Genomic DNA, 26,029 nt, shown 5'->3' on the forward strand with positions numbered 1-26,029 from the left:
GCAAAGATATGCAGCAGAATACATTTTGGCCTAAATTTATGACGAAATTTGATTTTGTGTGCCCCCTACTTGAAAATGCGAAATCATATATATATATTTATACAGTTGTGTTCAAAATAATAGCAGTCAGACATCACTAACCTGATCAATCATTGTTTTTGGTAGAAATGATATTTCTACATGGCAAATCCAGCAGACCCAACAGTCATGACATGCATGCTACTGATTCTGTGTAATTGAATCACTAATTGAAAGGGGCATGTTCAAAATAATAGCAGTGTGGAGTTCTATTAGTGAGGTCATTCATTCTTTGAAAAACAGGTGGCAATTATTGCCCTTATTTAAGGAAGGAAGGCAGCAAATGTTGTACATGCTGGTTACAGTGCATTTCTCTCTGAAATTCTGAGGAAAATGGGTCGTTCCAGACATTGTTCAGAAGAACAGCATACCTTGATTAAAAAGTTGATTGGAGAGGGGAAAACATATAAAGAAGTGTAGAAAATGATAGGCTGCTCAGCTAAAATGATCGCAAATGCTTTAAAATGGCAACCAAAACCTGAAAGACGTGGAAGAAAGCAAAAAACTACCATTCAAATGGATAAAAGAATAGCCAAAATGGCAAGGACTCAGCCAACAACCAGCTCCAGGAAGATCAAAGAAGGTGTAAAGTTACCTGTGAGTACTGTTACAATTAGAAGACGCCTATGTGAAGCCAAGCTATCTGCAAGAAGCCCCCGCAAAGTCTCACTGTTGAAAAAAAGACATGTGCTGAAGAGGTTACAATTTGCCAAAGAGCACATTGACTGGCCTAAAGAGAAATGGCGCAACATTTTGTGGACTGATGAAAGTAAGATTGTTCTTTTTGGGTCTAGTGGCCGGAGACAGTTTGTCAGACGACCCCCAAACACTGAATTCAAGCCACAGTACACTGTGAAGACAGTGAAGCATGGTGGTGCAAGCATCATGATATGGGGATGTTTCTCATACTACGGTGTTGGGCCTATTTATCGCATACCAGGGATCATGGATCGGTTTGAATACATCAGAATACTTGAAGAGGTCATGCTGCCTTATGCTGAAGAGGAAATGCCCTTGAAATGGGTGTTCCAACAAGACAACGACCCCAAACACTCCAGTAAACGTGCAACATCTTGGTTCCAGACCAACAAGATTGACGTTATGGAGTGGCCAGCCCAATCCCCGGATCTTAATCCAATAGAAAACTTGTGGGGTGACATCAAAAATGCAGTTTCTGAGGCAAAACCAAGAAATATAGAAGAACTGTGGAATGTAGTCCAATCATCCTGGGCTGGAATACCTGTTCACAGGTGCCAGAAGTTGGTTGACTCCATGCAACACAGATGTACAGCAGTTCTCAGAAACAGTGCTTATACAACTAAATATTCATTAAGTGATTCAAAGGAAAGCAAAATCTTCAAACATTTTTCAGTTTATATAGTGAATGTTTGAGTTTGTAAAGAAGAATACAAACACTGCTTTTTTTTGAACAGTCTAATATTCACTTTTCTTCAATTTTTTTTAGAGGACTGGTGCCCTGTGCTTTTCACAGATGAGAGCAGGATCACCCTGAGCATGTGACAGATGTGAAAGGGTCTGGAGAAGCCGTGGAGAACATTATGCTGCCTGTAACATCATTCAGCATGACCGTTTTGGTGGTGGGTCAGTGATGGTCTGGTGAGGCATATCCATGTAGGGATGCACAGACCTCTACAGGCTAGACATTTAGGTATCGGGATGAAATCCTTGGACCCATTGCCAGACCCTATGCTGGTGCAGTGGGTCCTGGGTTTCTCCTGGTGTACGACAATGCCCGGCCTCATGTGGCGAGAGTATGCAAGCAGTTCCTGGAGGATGAAGGAATTGATACCACTGAATGGCCCCCACACTCGACTGACCTAAATCCAGTAGAACACCTCTGGGATATCATGTTTAAGTCCATCTGACGCTGTCAGGTTGCACCTCAGACTGTCAGTGATGCCCTGGTCCAGATCTGGGAGGAAATACCCCAGGACAACATCCGTCGTCTCATTAGGAGCATGCCCAGACATTGTCAGGCATGCATACAAGCATGCGGGGGCCATACAAACTACTGAGTACCATTTTGAGTTGCTGCAAATGAAATTTCAGCACAATGGATTAGCCTGCTGCATCATTTTTTAAATTAGATTTTCGGGGTGTCTTTAACCATTTGATGCCCGGCCTATGGCCAAATGGCGTCCGTAAAAATGTATTAGCTTTCCGGGAGGCCGCCATATGGTGTCCTCGCGCACATGCGCAGTTCGCGCGCTTGCAGAGCCGCGCAGCAGCGCGATCTGTCACCGGCCGTGTACCTTGGACACGGCTGATGACAGATCTGAGTAACGGCCCCCGTTGCGGGTTCCATGTGACCTGCTGTGACCAATCACAGCAGGTCACATGACAGTTGTATACAATGGATGGCTTCATTCATGCCATCCATTGTATACTAGTGTCTAGCTGTGAATGGTCACAGCTAATCACATGCACATGTCATGTGATTAGCCATGGCCAAATCACAGCTAAGCACAAAAAAAAAAACCCTGAATGAATCGATTTCATTCAGGTAAATACTTGCTTATAGCAAAGTAATTCTTTGCTATAAGCAAATTGTGGAAAAAAAAAAAAAATACTGATCACTTTCCCAAAGTAGTACAATGTTACTATGGTAACATTGTACTACTTTGGACATAGTGAAATATGAAAAAAAAATCTTAAAAAAAAGAAAACAAATTTAATAAAAAAATTAAAATGAAAAAAAAAATATATATATTTTTTTTTTTCACACTGTCACCAGTCAGTGTCCCTGATCACCGCCATGCCAGTTATATGATGACGCTGTACTGCACTGGTGACAGTATGTATAAAAAAAAAAATTGTGAAAATAATTTGTTTTATTTTTTCATTTTCCGAAAAATTATGACAAAAAAAATACAACTTCAAAAAACTCGCCATGACACTTATGAAGTACGTCGGACTGTCTACTTTGCAAAAAGTGGTCATTTGGGGGATATCTGTACTATTCTGACATTCTTGGACCTCAAGAAATTAGATTGGCTGTCAGTACTTCAGGATTGATCAATATTCAGATCTATACCATAGTTTGTGAACTCTATAACTTTCCTACAAACTAAAAAATACATCCTAATTTGGGTTATTTTCACCAAAGACATGTAGTAGAATACATCTCGGCCTAAATTTATGAAGAACAATTATTTATTTGCAAACTTTTATAACAGAAACAAAGAAAAACATGTTTTTTTTCAAAATTGTCGGCCTTTTTTGTAAATTTAGCAAAAAATAAAAACCCCAGCAGTGATTAAATACCACCAAAAGAAAGCTCTAGTTGTGTGAAGAAAATGATAAAATTTTAGTTTGGGTACAGTGTTATGACTGCGCAATTGTCATTCAAAGTGTGAGAGCGCTGAAACATGAAAAATAGCCTGGGCAGGAAGGTGTAAAATTGCCCGGTATTGATTTGGTTAAATTCAGTCCTCTGTAGGTTGATAATTTCTATCAAATGATGGGGCATCCCTATGTTCCTAACACATTACCCAGTCCATATCAGTATAGATATCCAGCATGAGATTTTTCCCAGTTGAGATCTGATGTGTTTTCAAAGTGTTCCTTTAATTTTTTTGAGCAGTTTATATACAATAGATTGTAGACTATAACTTTCCTACAGACTAAATAATAAACACTAATTTGGGTTATTTTTACCAGAGAAATGTAGCTGAATACATTTTGGTCTAAATTTATGAAAATTATATATTTGAAAAATTTTATAACAGAAACAAAGAAAAATGTGTTATTTTTCAAAGTTTATGGTCTCTGTTTATTTAGCAAAAAATTAAAAAAAAACCCAGTGGTGATTAAATACCACCAAAAGAAACCTCTGCTATGTAAAACAAAATGATACAAATTTCATTTGGGTACAGTTTTGCGTGACCACGCAATTGTCACTCAAAGTGCGACAGCTCTGAAACAACTGGCCTAGGCAGGAAGGGGGAGAAAGTGCCTGGTATTAAAATGATTGAAGTGTTACTAAACCCAGGACCCTGCATTCACTATATCTGGTCTCCCACAGTACACAGAATATGGAAATGCAAATTTTTTTGTTAATATAAGCTGCTAAATACCTTTTTTCATCAGCAGTTAGAGCAGTCTTGTGACTTCTATCAGTGTCCAGCAGAATATTGGTTAAAGCTTGGAGGAGGAGTTTTCTTTCTGCTCTAGGAGGATGCAGAAACCCTGACCTGTCTGGAACGTGCTGATTGGACCTGTGCTGATCACATGCACTTTCCCAAGAAAAAAAAAACCTCCCTGGCAATACACACCAAATTGAGCATGTGCAGTGTCTCCACACAGTATGTCTTATCAGGAGATAAGAGGAAGACAATGGAAGAAAGAGAGGATCAGAGAAGACAGGATCAAACAGCATTTTTACACAATACACAGGATTAACCCCTTAGGTTCCACAGTGAATATAATGAGCATGCTTTACTGCATATACAGACTGATTTTACTATTTTAGGTTTAGTAACACTTTAAACCATGTGTAAAAAAAACAATTTGTGTATGCCCATGTGATGACTGGCATTAATCAAATCCAGAAAAGCACAGGTCAACACATGTGAATGTACAGTGGATATAAAAAGTTTATACACCCGTTAAAATGTCAGGTTTCTGTGATGTAAAAAAATGAGACAAAGATAAATCTTTTCAGAACATTTTCCACCTTTAATGTGACCTATAAACTGTACAACTCAATTGACAAACAAACTGAAATCTTTTAGGGAGAGGAGTTAACATAAAAAACTAAAATAATGTGGTTGCATAAGTGTGCACACCCTCTTATAACTGGGGATGTAGCTGTGTTCAGCATTAAGCAATCACATTCAAAATCATGTTAAATTGGAGTCAGTACACACCTGTCGTCATTTAAAGTGCCTCTGATTAACCCCAAATACAGTTCAGCTGTTCTAGTAGGTCTTTCCTGACATTTTCTTAGTCACATCCTACAGCAAAAGCCATGGTCCGCAAAGAGATTCTCGTTGTCAAAAGCTAGAGCCCAGACCTGAATCCGATGGAAAATCTATGGGGGTGATCTGAAGAGGGCTGTGCACAGGAAATGCCCTCACAATCTGACAGATTTGGAGTGTTTTTGCAAGGAAGAGTGGGCAAATATTGCCAAGACAAGATGTGCCATGCTGATAGACTCATACCCAAAAAGACTGAGTGCTGGAATCACATCAAAAGGTGCTTCAACAAAGTATTAGTTTAAGGGTGTGCACACTTATGCAACCATATTATTTTAGTTTTTTATTTTTACTCCCCTCCACCTAAAATATATCAGTTTGTTTTTCAATTGAGTTGAACAATTTATAGGTCACATTAAAGGTGGAAAAAGTTCTGAAATGATCTTTGTCTAATTTATTTACATCACAGAAACCTGACATCGTAACAGAGGTGTGTAAACTTTTTATAGCCACTGAATGTAGAGCAGACTTTGTACTAAATATGGTCAGGTCTCAAAACCAGAGCCACTCCCTGGGACAAATCTTCACACCAGATGACACCGACATGTAGTACAGATCTTGCGTGCTCTGTGTCTTCAGCAGCAGATTAAAAGATTCTTCTTCTTTTAAACATTCCTTAACATTAGCAGTCATACTGCCGGTTTAGCTGCCTCTCTCTACGTCCCAGCACACATACACACCAGTCCCTCAGTGTCCTATGTTCGCAGCGAGTGCACTTCCTGTCTGTGTTTCCACACGGACGTTGTACAGTGTGACACCTGAGAGTTCCAGTTCCTGCTCCTAGGTCAGCCTCTTCCGGGTATGCAGCTATCACTCCTCCCTTTCCCCTGCCAGTCTCTCTCCTCCTCTAGGTCATGGCTGCTTCTATGTACTGTCTGCGTACAGGTCAGTGAACACCTCTGTAGCAGCAAGGCACATCTTGTCACAGTGCAGGGCAGCAGTTGCTCTATACAGACACATATAGGACCATTGCCTTCACCATGCATCACTGTCATCTGTATATTCTCATAGGAGATCTACCTGGGGGGGGTGCCATTACTAACCCTCTGGCTTCAGTCTTCTGATTTGGAACAACAAATGAGATTCGAATTTCTTGTCCCAGGTCAGTGAAGCTGGATCCATACAACTTCTGCTGCTATGTTAAGCAAATAACCACTTGCCTACTGGGCAGTTTTACCCCCTTCCTGCCCAGGCCAGCTTTCAGCGCTGCCGCACTTTGACAATTGCGCAGTCATGCATCACTGCACCAATAGGAAATTTCTATCATTTTAATACACAAATAGAGCTTTCTTTTTGGTGGTATTTAATCACCACTGGGTGTTTTTCTTTGCTAAACAAATGGCAGCACAGTGGCTAAATGGCTAGCACTTCTGCCTCACAGTACTAGGGTTGTTGGGTCGAATCTCAGCCACGGAACCTCCTGCCTGGAGTTTGCATGTTCTCCCTGTGCCTGCGTGGGTTTTCTCCGGGCGCTCCAGTTTCCTGCCACACTACAAAGACATGCTGGTAGGTTAATTGGATCCTGTCTAAATTGGCCCTAGTATGTGTATGAATGTAAGTTAGGGACTTTAGATTGTACACCCCTTGAGGGTTAGGGACTGATGTGAATATATATGTAAAGCGCTGCGTAAATTGATGGCGCTATAAAAGTACCTGAAATAAATAATAAAATGAAAAAAGACCCACATTTTGATAAAAAAAACACATTTCTTTGTTTCTATTATAAAATTTTGCAAACAGCTAATTTTTCTCCTTCACTGATGGGCATTGACTGGCAGCACTGATGGACCCTGATTGGCATTGATAGGAAGCACTGATGGGCACTGTTGGGGCTGCACTAATAATCAGGCCACTGATAATCAGTGCCCTGATTAGCAGCATAGATGTCCCCTTTCACACTTGCCAGTTATAGGCAGTATTTTCCTGTGATAGTGTGAGGAAAGTACTGCAAATATCCGGCAAGACCTCGGTCATACTGGATGCGAATTTGCATGCCATGCGACTTGCAAATCGCATGCCAAGTTGCAGCCTATTGTCCGCAATTAGAATAGTCATATCAGACTTGGTCAGAGCTGCATCGATTTCTAAAGTAGTACATGCGCTACTTTTGGTGCGATTTGCATTAACATCTGTATCATATGTCTTGCAAATCGCACCTGAAAATGGCATGTCATCCGACTTTGAAATCGTGCGACTTCACTGTACGGTTTTATGTGACCGGGGGTGTAAATTGTAATCAGCTGTGATTGGACACAGCTGATCATGTGGTAAAGGGCTGTCAATAGACATCCTCTCAGAACATGATGACTGAGCTGTAGCCGTCATTTGGCTTTAGCGCAGACAGCATGTGGTTAAGCAAGGAAAGAAAATTGCTTTATTGCCCCATCCTCGCATTTAGTCTAGGTCAGTGTTTCTCAACTCCAGTCCTCATGGACCCCCAACAGGTCATGTTTTCAGGATTTCCCTCAGATGAAACAGCTGTGGTAATTACTAAGGCAGTGAAGCTGATCAAATCACCTGTGCACAATAATGGAAATCCTGAAAACATGACCTGTTGGGGGTCCATGAGGACTGGAGTTGAGAAACACTGGTCTAGGTTCACACTTGTGCAGTGTGGGACACCACATGTGATTCGCAGAGGAATCGCATTGCATTCCTGTGCACATCACATGCGATGTCTGTATTTTGTATGGCTCAAATCACATTGCACCCACACCAAAATAGTGCAAGACCCTTTTTTATTCCCGACACCTGATTGGTGTTCACACCCATACAAATTAAATTCTGGCAATCGCACTGCATATTGTGATCTGTTTCAGGTTTTCGTTAATTTAACATTGACACCTCCAGCAGATTGCATGGATGCCGTGCGATTGCAATACTCTGCAGGAAACTCACATCCTGCATCATATTAGTGTGAACCAGGTCTCAGTGTTGACGGGGGAATCCTTACCGGGAAGCTTTTTTTATTCTGATAGTAGGAGGTTTCCGATCCATCAGAATATAATTATTACTGCCGGCTGCTATAGCCGCTGGCTGGCAGTGATCGAACATACAAAAAAAAAAAAAACCCAACAGGCTGGTTGTACTGAAGTCGATTGCTGGAACCGCTGAACCGGATTAATTTTGACCAGTCTATGGCTGGCTTAAAGCATAAGTTCACCTTTTGACCAAAAATAATAAATGCACATTTTTTTTGCAGGTAAAAAAATGTGCATTTATTATTTTTGGATGCAAGAGCCTGTAAAGCATTACACCAGAGATCAGCAGATTCAATGCCATGCAGGTCTCCTGCCAGTATGGGCAAGCAAATATACTGACAGGATGATTCAATGAACTACCACAACGCAGCAGTAGTTAATTGAGAACTATTTGCCAGCAGCATGTGAATGAATGATGTGGCCATGTGGGTGGAGCCCCGCACGGCCACGCTATTTTTAAAAAGTGCCAGCTAATGTGGGGATCTTCTCCCCGTATTCCTATCACAGGGAAGGGGGCGAGCAGGCAGCCGCCGCAGCATTGGAAACATATTACGTGTTGCACCCTTAAAATGGGTGGAACATGTAACATGTTCCCAAAGGTGAACTTATCCTTTAACGCATTATATTGCTTTATTTGCCTTTTTTAACACAATGTATTGATCCGTGGGTGTTTTTGTTCACAGCAAGAGACAAAATATTATTTTCTTTTTCTAAGGCCCATTACACATGGGTTTGTTGGTGCATTACATTCAGGCGGTTGAGGTGTGTTTTTAACTCACCTCAGCCGTTTGTGAAACCAAGTAGTAGCTGCCAGACAGACCCATACACATTGTCACATCTGCAAACCTGTGCTTCATGGCACTACAAAAAAAAAAACAGGGCGTGTCACATTCAACAGGCAATACTGCTTGGCATCATTCCCCATATTGGTTAATGGGACTGTGCTGCAACTGCGTCCAGGGGACATGATTATTTTCATGTAAAATCCCTCTATAGAAAGGCATGGGAGAGGTAGTATATCCCCTACCAATTGCCTTCTACCAGCAGGCCAGCTGCTGACCACGTGATCCACTGCGGATGGCCAGCAGCTAGGCCAATGTGAAAGGGGCTTTAGAGAAGAACTTCACGCATGTCCACTAAAAATCGTTTAGTAATACCACTTAACTTTACAGCTTGTTCACAGTGTATGGTTACTGGTGTTTATCTGAACTGGATAATGAATTGTTACTTTTGTCGCCTATTCACCACAGCATTGGTGTGATATGTGGTTTAGTGTGGAAAAATTCAGACATACTGCATTTTTACTTAGCACACTGGATGACACCTCACGCCACTGCAGTGCAATGCAATACACTGCTGTGTGGAGGCATGAATGAAGTGTCATTTTGTGCACTCCATATAACGCAGTATTCTCCAAACTGCTGCCCTTTGCTTGCTTTTATCTGGCCCTTGGGGCACTGTTTCATCCACGGATACCAACAGTGGGGCATAATTCCCCCCCACTGACACCAATGATGTGGCACACTTCCTCCCAATGACACCAACAATGGGCCCCACTGACACAAATAATAGGACATAATTCCCCCTACTGTCACAAATGGTGGGATGGTATTCCTCCATATGACACCAGTTATGGGGCATAATTCCTCCCAATAACGCCAACGATGGGTCACAATTTCTCCCAATGACACTGCTGATGGGGCACAATTCCTCTCACTGACACCAGTGATGTGGCACAATTCCTCCCACTGACACCAAAGATGGGGCATTGTTTTTGCTCCACTGACATCAGGACCTTTTCTACTCTTAAAGGTCACAGTCCCGCCCTCCTAAAGTCTGAAGGACAGTAAACTGGCCCTTTGTCTAGAACGTTTGGAGACTCCTGATATAAAGATAATTTCCAGGCATGGCATATTTTTACATTGGTGTAGTTTGGACCAAGGTAACTAGGTATATACCATATCTGGCTGATGCCCCTGGAAGCTGGAAATCACTCTAGTAGATTTCATTGATCTATCTCCCCTTGCTTCCGGGTCCCATGCTGAGATGTTAGCCTGTCACTTTGTGAACACAGGGGTTGCCCATTTGGCATATGTGCCATTCAGACAATACTTTGCATTTTCTGAATGAATACAAAGCATTCCCTGAATGGACAGTGTGGAGAAGTGGGGCAGTGATGAACAATCAGAGAAAACTTTGCAAAGCATTGTTTGAATGGCGCACATGCTGAGTAGCCGACCTCCTTCATTCACAACTCTGAAGAGTAGTTCCTCAGCGCAGGACCCAGAAGCAAGTGGAAATCACTGCGGTGGCAGTGTCGGCTAAAGTGATTTCCAGCTTTCAGGGTGATCGGCCAAGTATGATGCATATATAGTTGCATTGGTCCAAGCTGAAGCGGTGTAACTATGTTAAAAAATAGACCATACCTAGAATTATTCTTTTAAAAAGTGAGATGCGCTGAAATGTGTATCATTCCATTTCCTCACCACAGTTGGCTGCAGGGGAAAACTGCAGCTTCCTGTACGCTAAGCCCGGGTTCACATTGATGCAGTGCGGCACATTGCATGTGATTCGCACAGGAACCGCACCGAATTCCTGTGCAAATCTCATGCGAATTCTGTGCGGTGCAATTTGAGCCATACATTTTGTATCATTCCACTTCCTCATCATACTTGGCTGCAGGGAAAAACTGCAGCTTCCTGTACGGGTTCACACTGATGCGGTGTGGCACGTCGCATGTGATTCGCACATGAACCATACCGCATGCCTGTGCAAATCACATGCATTTTCTGTGCGGTGCGATTTGAGCCATACATTTTGTATGACTCAAATCGCACCACATCCGCACCAAAAAAGTGCAGGACCCTTTTTTGTTCGCACCAGAATCGGATTGCATGGGTGTTCACACCCATGCTATCTGATTCTGCACATCGCACCGTGTTTTGCAAAATGATTTTGAGGTATTGTTAACTTAAAATACACACCCGCAGTGGTTCGTATGAGCGGTGTGCGATTATGATGCGTTAATGAAATCACACCAATGCGAATTCCGATCCGCATCAGTGTGAACCCTGGCTAAAACTGAGGATTTAGTATATGGGCAGTGTGAATGAACCCTTAGTGTTTGTTTATCCAGGAAAAGCAAACTTATAAGTTCAGTGAATCTTGCCTTGTCCTTTTGCCTCCTGCCACTCTTCCGCTGCACATACTGTCAGCTGCCATCTTCATTTTCTTTATCATTAGGAGCCAGCTGTCCCTTCCTGGTTCATGCAGCTAGCTCCCTGATGTTGTGGCATGAGATGAATGAAGGCTCATTTGACACTGTGGGGAAGCAAATGTCTCCTGGGATATGTGTCAACAGCATCTCAAGAGTGCAGGATGATGACATGTCATTCTCACCTAGATGACATTAGGGCCTGCGGTGGGTGTTTTTTTTTTTTTTTTAAATTGTGGAGAGGGTATAGTTAGAATGCTGCAAAGTTATTTTTCTCTGTGCGAAGGTCTGCTTTAACCTGCATTCCAGCACGCAGTTCAAAGGCAGCAAGTTCTATTTTCACCCAGCATACACCAACGTAATGCCTGTTGGAATCATGAATAATGGAAAAATGAATTTTCAGCTTGAGTTGAGTAACGAAGCCCAAGGCACGTCGTGTGAATGGGCAGTGACTTGGAAAACATAAAAGCCTGTGTGGGGCAGCATGACGGCCATGAAACTAGCATTTCCAGAAGAAAGTAATGGCAGCCCCTAGATATCTCTCATGACAAGTTTAATAAAAGTCTAAATCAAGGTTACCTATGTTTAACTCACCCAGTCAGTGCAGGTATGTGAATATTCATTACTGCCTAATCTACTAGATACAATGGTTCCAATAAACTGTACATGGCACAATGCCTCTCGGTGATGACACACTGTCACTGAGTAGGGAGCAGTGTAACTATAGCTGCGTTTCCACTCTTCCTTGTGATCAGGAAGTGATCAAAACCTGTTGGCCGCCTTCTCCCCTCTGCTCAGCCAGGTCGAGGGAAGAGGCAGTTTCTCCTTTTTCAGTCTTCCTTTGGTAGGTATCTGTTAAGAGACCTGTGACTAATATCTGCACTGTTGTCGCTCATAAACTTCAATGTTCCCACAACAAATCACAATTTGCAATTTTCCAGTTTCTGGGGCACGTTGCAAATTTTCTTCAACATAGGCACACTATATTGTTTGGCGCATGTCAAATGTGCATTACCAAACGACTTTGGAAAACTATATTTTATCAGGTCTGTGTTGTTCTAATGATGCATGTCAGTTAACACTTAAAAGTTCAAATCCAGCTTCACACTAACTAGTCTTAAAATTGCCTCCTCTCCTCTTCCAACACCTATGCTAACTAACCTGTGTAAGAACAATGTATATACCCGCACACTGACGACCTAACTGGGAAAATACGTCATGTTTTTGATGTTTTATACCGGGGTTATGGCTGCACCTAGATGCCATAACTCCAGTATTATTTTTTCCTTTAGGCACCGGTCTTTCTTTTAAAAGTGTTCTAAGTGGATTCGGCGCTGGATCACTTTTAGAAGCAGCAGGAGGGGTAACCCCCCACTTTTCGGTGGTTACCGGGCTTACCTGGATGATCAGTGAGCCTGGGAACTAATCTGGCGCTGGCGGCGGCAGGGTATAGAGATGAGTGAAGGAAAGATGGCCTCTACTCATCTCTATGGCCTAGGAGTACCAGAGCGATGTCATGACGTTACTTCCAGTTCCACAGTTCCAGCCAAATGTCAACAAGGCCATCTTTTGCTTTTAAAAACTTTTTTTTTTTAAGCTTTTTTGCTTTTAAAGGTAGAGGAGAGATTTGGAGGTCTTACAGATCCCAAATCTCTCCATAAAGAGGACCTGTCATGCTGTATTGTTTTCGCAAGGGATGTTTGCATTCCTTGCAATAGCAATAAAAGTGATCCAAAAAAATTTACAGGGACAGTGTAAATATGAAAAAAGTAATAAAATAATCATACATTTTTTTAAAGCAGCCCCGTCCCCCCATGCTTGCGTGGTGAGTGTATACGTAGGTCACGCCCACATATGTTAATGGTGTTTCCACCACACTTGAGGTATCACGGTGAATGTCAGAGCGAGAGCAATAATTCTAGCCCTAGATCTCCTCTGTAAGTCTAAACTGCTAACCTGTAGGAATTTTTATAGATTCGCCTACGGAGATTTTTAAGTACCGTAGTTTGGCTCCATTCCATGAGTGTTTTAAAGCATGACACATAATGTATCTATTTCTTGGCGTAACATCATCTTTCACGTTTTACAAAAAAATTGGGGTATGTATTGTGTTTTTTTGGGGGTTTTTTATTTCATTAAATTGCTTTTTTAAAAAAAAAATTGGGTTTAAAAATCGTTTGTAAAAACCATAAGAAATTGCAAAGAGCACCATTTTACTTTCTCTAGGGCCTCTGCTAAAACTATATATATATATATATATATATATATATATACACACACACACACACAGTGGGGATCGAAAGTTTGGGCACCCCAGCTAAAAATTTGTATTAATGTGCATAAAGAAGCCAAGGAAAGATGGAAAAATCTCCAAAAGGCATCAAATTACAGATTAGACATTCTTATGTCAACAAAAGTTAGATTTTATTTCCATCATTTACACTTTCAAAATAACAGAAAGCAAAAAATGGCGTCTGCAAAAGTTTGGCCACCCTGCAGAATTTATAGCATGCACTGCCCCCTTTGCAAAGCTGAGACCTGCCAGTGTCATGGATTGTTCTCAATCATCATCTGGGAAGACCAGGTTATGTCAATCTCAAAGGTTTTAAATGCCCAGACTCATCTGACCTTGCCCCAACAATCAGCACCATGGGTTCTTCTAAGCAGTTGTCTAGAAAACTGAAACTGAAAATAGTTGACGCTCACAAAGCTGGAGAAGGCTATAAGAAGATAGCAAAGCGGTTTCAGATGTCAATATCCTCTGTTCGGAATGTAATTAAGAAATGGCAGTCATCAGGAACAGTGGAAGTTAAAGCAAGATCTGGAAGACCAAGAAAAATATCAGACAGAACAGCTCGCAGGATTGTGAGAAAAACAATTCAAAACCCACGTTTGACTGCATGATCCCTCCAGAAAGATCTGGCAGACACTGGAGTTGTGGTACACTATTCCACTATAAAGAGATACTTGTACAAATATGGTCTTCATGGAAGAGTCATCAGAAGAAAACCTCTTCTACGTCCTCACCACAAAAATCATCGTTTGAACTTTGCAAATGAACATATAGACAAGCCTGATGCATTTTGGAAACAAGTTCTATGGACCGATGAGGTTAAAATTGAACTTTTTGGCCGGAATGAGCAAAGGTACGTTTGGAGAAGAAGGGGCACAGAATTTAATGAAAAGAACCTCTGTCCAACTGTTAAGCATGGGGTTGGATCAATCATGCTTTGGGGTTGTGTTGCAGCCAGTGGCACAGGGAACATCTCACGAGTAGAAGGAAAAATGGATTCAATAAAATTTCAGCAAATTTTGGATGGTAACTTGATGCCATCTGTGAAAAAGCTGAAGTTAAAGAGAGGATGGCTTCTACAAATGGATAATGATCCTAAACACACCTCGAAATCCACGGGGGATTACATCAAGAGGCGTAAACTGAAGGTTTTGCCATGGCCTTCACAATCTCCTGACCTCAACATAATTGAAAATCTATGGATAGACCTTAAAAGAGCAGTGCGTGACAGACAGCCCAGAAATCTCAAAGAACTGGAAGACTTTTGTAAGGAAGAATGGGCAAAGATACCTCAAACAAGAATTGAAAGACTCTTGGCTGGCTACAAGAAGCGTTTACAAGCTGTGATACTTGCCAAAGGGGGCAGTACAAGATATTAACTCTGCAGGGTGCCCAAACTTTTGCAGATGCCATTATTTGTGTTTTCTGTTATTTTGAAAGTGTAAATGATGGAAATAAAATCTAACTTTTGTTGACATATAAGAATGTCTAATCTGTAATTTGATGCCTTTTGGAGATTTTTCCATCTTTCCTTGGCTTCTTTATGCACATTAATACAAATTTTTAGCTGGGGTGCCCAAACTTTCGATCCCCACTGTGTGTGTGTATGTGTATATATGTGTGTATGTATGTGTGTATGTATATATATATATATATATATATATATATATATATATAAAATATGTTTTGGGGTTCTAAGTAATTTTCTAGCAAAAATGACTGATTTTTACTTGTAGACAATGAGTGTTAGAAAAAGGCCTGCTCCTTAAGTGGATACTTGCCTATTTTCAGCTCACTCTGGTCTGGTTGTGTGATCCTTCTGTATCAGCCGGCACTGGCTGCAGGAGAGTGCACTCCGACAATGGCTGGTTATGCTCGGAGCAGTGATGTCTCTCATAGGCTTTAATAGCTCAACCCTTGATGGCGCTACCTCTTCTCCTCTGCAGCAGTGCTGGCTGAAACATGGCAGCGGGATCATGTGACTGGAATGGTGGAGCCTGAAAATAGGTAAGTATAGACATCTTTTTAATACAGCTTAGTTAACATAGATGTTAGGAATGGGGAGGGGACAGTTTTAGGAGTAGTTAGGATGAAGCTGGAATTCCACTTTAATATGACATTAAAAGACATATTAAAGTGGAATTCCAGCTTCATCCTAACTACTCCTAAAACTGTCCCCTCCCCATTCCTAACATCTATGTTAACTAAGCTGTATTAAAAAGATGTCTATACTTACCTATTTTCAGGCTTTTCACAGAACTTTAGTAAAATGCTCTTTAAAAGCATACTCTAAATATAGTTTTTTTGCACTGGCACATACTGTATGTATTTAGCTACACAGCACTGGGTCTAAATTGCTGAATCCTAGTGGGTGCGATAGTGTTGTTTGATGTACTCATTTGTCAAATGTAGCAGCCACCTTTTAATTTTACCTTATGATTGGCAGAGGCAATATTTTGCTGTCTTTACACTGTATATTGGCATCAAAGTCATATTATATGTAAATGTCATATGTGCTGCATACAGAAACCTTCATTGCTGTAGTAATATGTTTTATCTTTTAGTCATCCATGGCTGTCAAAGGCATATTGTGCAGCAGCCAAGATTGGGCATCCCATCATGCACATGTTCTAACAGAAACTGGGGAGCTTTAAGATTCTATGTAATACCAGCAGGTGTTAAAATGTAAGTATCTAGAATTTATATTTTTGGGTGTAAGTTGTAAACCAATTAAACCATTTTGTTAGGTGTATAAAAAGTGTTTAGTAAGGGAGTGTTATTAAAAACTATACTAAATCCTGGATTGGTCGAGACCAATTGTAAAGTACATGGTACCTTCCAAACTAGCTCGAACATACTCATCCAACCCTTCCTCATGCTTTTGCGGCTGCCCGGACATGGGCATACATTCTGGACCCAAGTCTATGACATTTTGCATAGCAAAAGCCCATACCTATGAGACCACAAGAAGTTCTTTTCAATTTACGACCAGCTGACATCACTCAGAAACAACATGCTCTGATGGTCCATGTCCTGACAGGATCATAGCCTATAGCGAAAGCTTGGTTGTCTGATACACTGTCACTCGCTGAGGTTACAGCCTGCAATGCAAAGGGTTTTAATCAATGAGAAACTCACAGCTAAACTGCAAGGCACTATGCTAAAATTTAGGCGAGTTTAGGACCCCTGGATTTCTCATTGTCCTTTAGGGACTCTTGATCGCCGCTTTAAACAACCAGGTTATACTGGTCGCGGTTTTCTCACTACGTCATGGGTCGTCATGGGACTGCCACCACCCCCTGTCCCTCTTCCTCCTGTGCCGTTCTTTTCTCCTTTCCCTTTTTTATCTACCTTTTCTCTATCTCCTGCTTCTTTACTATCCCATGAACACCTGTACTACTCCTATATATGATGCAAGCCCTACCCCTGGCCTCAGGTTACTGTCAATTTTACAAGCTATTATGACTCTCAATTTTGTTGCGATTGTTCATACATGTTATGTTTCACATGATAAACTAAATAAATGTGGTGCGCTATCCCTTTAAAAGTGTAAATCAATCAACCTAAATCCCAAATAAAATGGTAATGTTCCAATCCTACTATGGTGTCCAATTCTTCAAAACAAAATTCTTCCTATAGTCTATATAAGTCCATCAATTTGTGAACGGCCCCTATAAATGCAATTCTTGCTCACCTTATGACTAGACCTACACGTTAATATAGGTCAGATGCGCTGTTTTAGTTAATGGTTGCATGTCTGCTTCGAACTCGTATTGGCTACTTAATCAGATGATTTCTTCACTAAAGCCTGCCCTTGTGACTCTTAAGTGTGAAATATAACTCAAAAACAAAACAAATATCTCATAGTGCAATACCGTATATACAAATCAATAATAGAAACATAAATGTATGCACTCACTGTAGCAAAAAAAAAAAAATTGCTCTCAATCAAGTGTTCGAGTGCTCAAACGGAATCAATTCAGAAAAGTATATCCTTTATAGTGCTCAAGTGTCCACAATAACTTCCCATCACCTCCATGTGCAATGCACGGTCACCTTTTGTTCTGACCTACAATATAATAGGTCACAAGCGTGTTTAGTTGATCAGTCTATGCACCTCTGCTTCCACTCATTATCAGCTACTTCACCCATACTGTCCCTTTTAAGAGATCAGAATCTGCTGTTTCCACTGGGATAATGAACGCTCAAGAGAAGAAAGAGAGTAGTTCATAGTGCAACCCCATAAAATATACTAAACACTTTATTAAGCACAAACGTTTCACTCACATAACATAAAAGTAGAAACCTATCTCTTCAGGGAAGCCTATCCCGCCCTCTGCTAATACTGGAATCCTCTACTCTTCCAACCACTCCATCCCCTACAGTTATTACCTATTGTACCACTCACCCCTCCCTCCTAGATTGTAAGCTCCAAGGAGTAGGGCGCTCAATTCCCTCTTGTATCGAACTGTATTGTTACTGTATTGTCTCCCACTATAATGTAAAGCGCTGAGCAAACCGTTGGCGCTATATAAATCCTGTATAATAATAATAATAGAAAGGTGGGAATCAATTCCCAACACAGGGTGGTTACTGTGGGGATATGAACATCGCACCAGAGTGCCACATCCTATTCAAGTTATATTGGAAAAAAAAGACCCTTATGGACTTTATAGGCACTACAACAATGATTAATAAAAGACTATCACTTTATCATACACACATACATACATACATAGACGTAAAATGATACATACAATTATAAAATTGCTACAGAGCATATACTACCCCTGTAACATACAATAATGTATAATCAGTGCAGATTCATGTACTGCTAATAGGTCCCACAATGAAACATATACCGTAACTCAGCAAAAATGTTTGCTGAGTTTCTAACAAAACTAAAAAAAAAAAGGTTGGCTTTACATAAACATTGAAGTGTTACTAAACCCAGGACCCTGCATTCACTATTCTGGTCTCCCACAGTACAAACTACATGGAATTATAAAGTGCTAAGTACCTTTTCTAATCAGCAGTCTTGTGACTTCTATCAGTGTTCAGAAGAGCACTGGTTAAAGCTTGTAGCAGGAGCTTTCTTTCTGCTCTAGGAGGATGCAGAACCCCTGACCTCTGTCTGGACAGTGCTGATTGGCCCTGTGCTGATCACATGCTCTCTCCCAAGAAAAATAAAACCTCTGTAACAATACACACCAAACTGAGCATGTGCAGAGTGTGTCTACACGATTTGTCTTATCAGGAGATAAGAGCGGGACACTGGAAGAAGAGGATCAGAGAAGTCCGGATCAAATAGCATTTTTACACAATGCATAGGATTAACCCCTTAGGCTCCATAGTGAATATATCAAGCATGCTTTACTGCATATACAGACTGATTTTACTGTTGCGGGTTTAGTAACACTTTACGTAGGCACCTGAGCCGGCGCTCTAGCTTAGATTAAATTTGTGGGATAGGGAGGGTGATTTTTTTTTTTCTGTAAAGGTAATGTTATTACTTATGAGTATGACCAGCACACTTTGCAGTGCACTTGAAGTTAAGGCATTTTTCCATCTATGCAGTCAAGAGCTTGATCACTTACCTGTCACTGCATTTTTTAAAAAAAATTTACACAACCTGTTTATTACAAAGGATGCTTGACTTGTGTCACATAACAGAATTGGGTGTTGAATGGTTCCCAGAAGTTCTTTGGCTTCATATATTTCAGTGCTTTCAACTGTTTTCATTGTTTGTAGACGGGGCAAAAAGGTCATAAAAAAAGAAAAAGAAGTAAAGATTGTAACAAAAGAGGAGCTAGGAGAGAAAAGAAAAGACACAAGCCGCATCAAGCCCTTTGGTTTTGCAGCCTGGAAACCCACTGATGATGTTTATGTCGCTCGTTACTATCCCAAGCAAAGTATTCAGCCAGAAACGGCAGTAGAGATGCTAAAAACCTTTCAGAAGTTAGATTTTACCAGCCCAGATCAAGCAGTGTATCTCCAACTCAAATTGGACATGAAGCTGGAAAAAAAGGTAATTACTGTGTGTTAATAATCTTGGCATAGGCATTAAAAGAGTGGCCCCCAGTTGCTGCCTAGCTCTTAAATAGTATCCAATTATAATGACTTTGGTTAAAAGGTCAGTACACACAAACCTGTTTTAGCAGTAGATGGGCATTGGTGCGTAGAATCATTCAATCTGTATACCGTACAGTATGCATTGCACACAGAGTCAGTGGCCACTTTACTAGGTACACCTACTCTATTTATTATCCATAGAGGAGCACATGTAGTCTTTCATTCTCTGCTGCCTTCTGCATCTTACATCTTTTTTCTTCCATTAGGTGACCACAGATGCCCAGAGTGGGCTAAGAGCGTACACTGTACTGTGCATAATCTCTAGGCAGTGTACAAACTGCTAAAGAAAAAAGGTTTTGGGGGCAGAAAAGACATACAAGATCTCCTTTACTAAAAAATATCTACCCGCTAGTAACTATTTTTCCAATTTACCTGGCTACTTTATATTACTCTATGGCACTAAACATTTGCTCATTTGTGAGTGATAATTTTAAAGGTTAAAATTTTATTATTGATGTTTTTATAAAATCTTTACCAGTTTATGTGTCTGTGTATAAACATATACAGTATATGTGCTTAAAGACTTGATACCACACATTTTCTTGACATCTACATTTGTTATTTTTAGAAAAAGGTGGACCCTTTTGTTGGTTACATTACTTTCCCTTTCCCGTTTGAGAATAAAGTAAACAAAATCTTAGTATTTACAGAGGTAAGTGCAAAGAAACAGAACATTGCACAATCAGGTTGTATGGAAATTAAATAAAAGCAGCAGCCATCTTTATTTAATTTCCTTTATTGTTTAGTGGTTCACTTGATGCAGGTCAGATTTTTTCACTTTGAGCCTGGGTTCACACTGATGTGGTGCGGCACATGGCACGTGATTCGCACAGGAACCGCACCGCATCCTGTGCAAATCACATGCGATTTCTGTGCGGTGCCACTTGAGCCATACATTTCGTATGGCTCAGATCGCATCCGCACCAAAATAGTGCAGGACCCTTTTTTTATTCGCACCAGAATTAGATTGCATGGGTATTCACACCCATGTAATCCAATTCTGCACATCGCACCTCGTTTTGCGAACTGATTTCGGGTTGTTGTTAACTTAACATACACACCCACAGCGGTTCTGCATGAACAGGGTGTGATCATGATGCGGTGCGGAAGTCACACAGAAACCGGTGTGAATTCCATACCGCATCAGTGTGAACCCAGGCTGAATGTAATTACAAAATAACATTCCAGAAGTTCATAAACTCTATAATAATGAGAATACACACACTCTGTTATCTTTTATATGTAAAATCTTAAGTCTTCTGGATGTTTGAAGTGTATACCACTATCATTACTACACCATCTCTTTGCATTAAAAGCGTTGCAATTACCCACACAAAAAGGTTTGTCATAAGCTCTATTTATTTGATTTTATGCAGTTGTTTAGCTGTGTAGAAAAATCTTTCATATTACTGTAATTCCTTGTTCTATATAAAACCGTGTGTATCAACACTGTATAGAGGTTTTGATTAACCTTCATCAAAAGATAGTAAATAGTGTTTGTAGGAAAAGAGGAGTCTTTATCCCTTTCCCCGTTTAGAAGTGGTCTTTATGCTCCCAAGGAGAACTAACAACAAAGGTTGCTGTCCCTGACTATTCTCAGATATTAGAGAATTGTGAAGAGAAAAAAAGTGACATCTTTGTCTTATATTGGTGGTTTTTGTGTGTGCAACAAAAGAATTCTGTTATATAAAAATGAAGCAACATAGGTAAGATGTTGCACACCCTTAACTTAGCTTGACCCATATCTAATTTTGTGTGAAAACATATTGAATGGTCAACTCTCCCAAATCTCTTAAATTATGACTTCTTATATCATTATGAGTTTAGAACTGGGCTGAGAACTCAGTGCTAGAATTCCTTGTGTGCCTCATTCCTTGCCATGCCCCCCATAGCCACCAAGGGTTGTCACATTTGGGTGCAGTTAGAAACAGAGCTCCTGGGTATCTTAGCGATATCAGTTATTAGGTCATTCAACCCTCCAGCATCTACCCCGAGCTACATTTACTAGTTTTAGGTGGATAGATACTTTAATACCACTTAATCATAATAAAAAATTAAAGATGCTTGCAGGGAACACAAAGTACCTGCTCAGAGCTACATGTGTTGCCACCGCACAGTTTTATATTCCTACTTATCCGGCTGTTATGCTGATGCACTAGCTTAAATGCTTCAAATGCAGTCAGAATTTCTTATTTGCACACTACAGATTGTTGCCTTAAACTGTATTTGATTCTACAGAGTTTTGCCGCATAATGCGGAACTTCTAAAATTAATAATTGTGCCCTAGCAGTACCCTGAAAAATGTATGTTTGGTCTTGAATTCTTGAAGCATTGAAGGAAGAATATCATTGTGACAGCCAATCAACCAGCATTTTGGTACCGATTAGTCAGCATCCACATTCAGGTATAGCTGCAGTACACTGCTGCCTTCTGCCAGTAATCTAGGTTTGTACTACAGAAAAGGTGATCCAAAAAACACTCATTGTAGGCTTCCTTCTGTCTTTGAAAAACCTTTTATGTTAAAGCATCAGTAATGAAAAGTCTCTCACAGTCACTGATCAGATTTTGAATCTGATGTTGAAAGAGTGATCAGAGAAAGTAAGTTACACAGCCCAGGCTTCAGGAGAAAGATACACCAAAAACACATGGAAGAAGCTCTCTGATAGTGGATTAGGCACCATTAGCATGGGTGTTTTCCCACGATGGGAGTCTAGCAGGCACGAATAGCATCTATCTGTCAATCCCATCAGCAGGAATCAGTGGATTCCTGTCGCTGTGAATTGCAGAATGGCAAAACGCCCATGAAAGGTGCCTAATACCCGTTCACATTGGTGCGATTTGCATGCCCTGCGACCCTATTGTCTGCAATTGGAGTGGTCATATTGGTGCTGTTCCAACTTGGTCAGAGCCGCACCAATTTCAAAACTAGTACATGCACTACTTTTGGTGCGATTTGCATTGACATCAGATGTCTTGCAAATCGCACCTGAAATTGGCGGGTCCCCCGAATTTGAAATCATGCGACTTCACTGTAAGTCACACGATTTCAAAGTCGGGCTTGATGTGAACGCCACCACAAGCCCACATTAAGGTAAGTTGAGCAGACTTTCCAATTTACAGCTAGACAGCATTAGCAATTTACTACTAAGTATAATTTTTTTCACTTCTGTTGCTTTTTAAAGGCCACAGACTGTTTCTGTTGTTAATGAATGCAGATAAGCCAAGTCTTCATCCTGATTCTTGTACTTCTTGCACAGGTCTTTAGATGTTCCCCATGTCCAATGATATCCCCAACTCCATTCCTAAAATGATTCCATACAAATATCAGTGCTTTTTGTGTTAACTCATCCTTTTGAAGTATGTGAAAAAATTTCAGCCACGCAGAACCAAATAGCAAAAGATGAGTTTTACTCATTGCTCATTGTGGGCATGTAGGGTGTTCTGTGGTTTGGTTTCAGTAGTAGAGCACAGCTGCTGGTGCTATTTGGCCTTGCAAAGTCATTTTGTGACTGAGTGAATGTTGGCATTAGAAAGGTATGAGGAATGTGGAATCTGAAGAAGTGATGGGATTTCTTTACATCTGCTGTTTCTGTCAGTATTTGGAATTACAGGAAAATAAAAGGAAAGAAAATTATTTTATGTTGATACGCAAATACTGATAAGGAATTGAGATCTGAATGTTTGTTTTTTTTTTTGCTTACCTCTAACAGAATGCAGAAGATATTGAAATTGCAAAAAACAATGGAGCTGCAGTTGTTGGAGGGCCTGAACTCATCCCTGAGGTATTATTTTTTTTTTTAACTCAGAAGCGCATGTGCATAACTGATCATATAATGGCAGTAGGATTCCACTAGTAGATCTCAGAGTAATAACATTAAAACATTGAAAGAAAAAAAAGTACACTGCTTCTTTACCGGTTACCAATTGTCGCTTTCATGCTTAGCAGTTTCATCTGCTTTACCATATTAAATAAGAAAGAGCAAATTCTTCCACATACTCACACAAATCAAAAGGGAATTTCTTAGGAAAACAAACCATTGCTGTATATTGGGACAGGTCAGGGTTGTGTTCTTGCAGACTTTCAGAATTATATTTTCAAAGTAGTGCATGTGACTTACACTAAACATTCAGGGCTAGTTCACACCACAAAAACGCACTCCCAATCTGTTCTGAATGCATACCTGTTTGTAACGTGTTTTTGATGCGTTCCATTGTGTTGATGTGCTTCTGGATGTGCTCTAATTGAAATTTTTTCTTCTTTTTCTGTTTTTTTATCACTGTACTGGGTTTTGGTGCGTTTTTAATGTGTTTTTCCGCATTCCAGTACAGTTTTGTGCAGGAAAAACGCAGCATGTTCAACTTTTTTTTTTTTTTTTCTAGAACTGGGACTGCAAGCACTGGTGTGAACTATGCCATTGAAAACTATGTAATCTACTTTCTATACGTTTTTGATGCAGAAAAAAAATGCACTGGAACGCAGGTGGTGTGAACTAGCCCTCAGTGAGGGTAAATCAGTCACTGCCAATTTAAAACACATGCATCTGGAAGATTGAGCTGCAGTGCATGTTTGCTGAATGTCAGATTCACTGCTTTATAGTCCCTTTTAAATTTGCTTATCAGCCCATGATAACATATTTCAGCTGGTAGGAGAACGTAGAGAAAAATTACAGGTCAAGATACTTATTGAAGTTTTAAAAATATACCAAATGTTTATGAGCTAAATGTACTATGTACTATATGCTTGCCTGGAATTCTGTTTGCTTAAAGTTATGTATAACTTTATTATTAGTATACGGTTGGTGTTGTATATTAGGCATATGGCACTTTGGGGGTTTACCTCAAATACCTGCATATATGTGTAGAGTACAATCTGAGGAATTCAATAACGCAGTAGTGTCACTTTTCTGGTAGTATAGCCTTTTAACATTGCTTGCACCTAATTCCTAAAAGCTTTGCAACAGCTAGTTCCTAAAACCTCCACTTTATTATCTGTCCCTATGGCTGCAACAGATTATAATATAATTACCACCAGTTCTCATATAAGCAAACTGGCAGTAACGAAGACCAAGTTGAAGTTGGCATACAGAAGGAGGGGTGTGGTGTTGTGGGTTCATTACTTTAGTAAGATGATTGAATGTGTTACATTTACTTCATTGGTTGCTATGACTAAGACCACCAGCGTCCCAGCAGCCAATGATGTGGGTCATGCTGAACTAACAGTGGATGGAGCTTGATGCGGAACGTTGAGAGACTAGTTCCCCATTAGGTCTGCCTTGCCTGTGATTCACCCTGGATAGCAGTCAGAAGATATAATTGTCTCTATTCAATCCAGCAGCAGCTTTGGAATCCACCCATTGTCATCTGCTGTCAATTACAAGCAGGGCAGACCTGTCGGGGAACTAGTCTGAGTTCCTCATCAGCCTCTGCCCACCTGACAACTCAAATCTAAGGCCTCTGCACCTGTGGGATGAGCCCGATGGGGAACTCTGAGACCAATTCCCCATCAGGTCAGTTTTCCCTGTGATTGACAGCGAATGCCAGTGGACAGATTACAGAGCTGCTGCTGGACTAAATACTAGCTATGGAATACGCCCACTGCTATCCGTTGTCAGTCACTGGCAAGGAGGACCTAATGGGAAACTAGTTTCTCAGAGTTCCCCATCAATCTCTGCCAATGCCACAGGCACACACGGAGGAATCACAAAATCCAGTAGTGAATGAAGGGGCCCAACAATACACAGCCAGCTCTGCTGAACCCCAGAAGCACATCAGCACCCACAATTGTGCAGGAGCTCCCTGACTTCACTTCCCCTCTTTATCATCTAACCCTGGCCCTACACCCTCCCAAGTGCTTACCTCTGGCACTGTCCCTCCAGCAGCTATACAACAGTCTCCCTGACCTCACTCCTGTCAGTGTGACTAGCATAGTGGCCAGGGAGGGAGTGTACTGAAGAAGGGGTGTCCAATATGAACACTTTAAACCTTAGTGCTGGCCTGCGTCAGGTTCATGTAACGGTTTTTAACATTATAGTGAGGAAGCCCAATACATTTCTAAAGGGTATCTACAACACCATTCCCCCAATATCTCTTGGTCATAAACGACACTTTGTTTGCTACTGGGCACTGCCATCTTGTCCATCATGCCAGCAGCTATGGTTCTGTCAACCAAATGATACTGCACAGGGATCCTGCATATTCACATTGCTATCCCAGCTAAATGCATCTTTATTGTGCTTTCTTCTGCTTGTGCTGTTGTTCAGCCTTGTGACCTCAGCTAATAGCATTGCTGAATAATACTATTGCCAAATGCAGAGGTTCATAACATGGAAATTCA

At 40.8% G+C, this 26,029-nt stretch overlaps 1 protein-coding gene across 1 annotated transcript in view; it reads left to right on the forward strand.

Moving 5' to 3' along the window:
* Window positions 1-5,833: 5,833 nt before the first annotated feature.
* MRPL1 (mitochondrial ribosomal protein L1) overlaps window positions 5,834-26,029 on the forward strand; it is a 43,127-nt gene continuing 22,931 nt past the window's right edge. The window contains exons 1-5 of the mRNA XM_089676201.1: window positions 5,834-5,960; window positions 16,128-16,248; window positions 19,315-19,591; window positions 20,264-20,347; window positions 23,406-23,477. Coding sequence (XP_089532327.1) covers window positions 5,930-5,960; window positions 16,128-16,248; window positions 19,315-19,591; window positions 20,264-20,347; window positions 23,406-23,477 — 585 coding nt within the window. The 5' untranslated portion in view covers window positions 5,834-5,929. The remainder of the gene's footprint in view (window positions 5,961-16,127; window positions 16,249-19,314; window positions 19,592-20,263; window positions 20,348-23,405; window positions 23,478-26,029) is intronic.

Source organism: Staurois parvus, unplaced genomic scaffold (genome assembly GCF_062004578.1).
Source record: "Staurois parvus isolate SC_StPar_1 unplaced genomic scaffold, SC_StPar_1.0 ptg000013l, whole genome shotgun sequence".
In the NCBI taxonomy this organism is placed as follows: Eukaryota; Metazoa; Chordata; class Amphibia; order Anura; family Ranidae; genus Staurois; species Staurois parvus.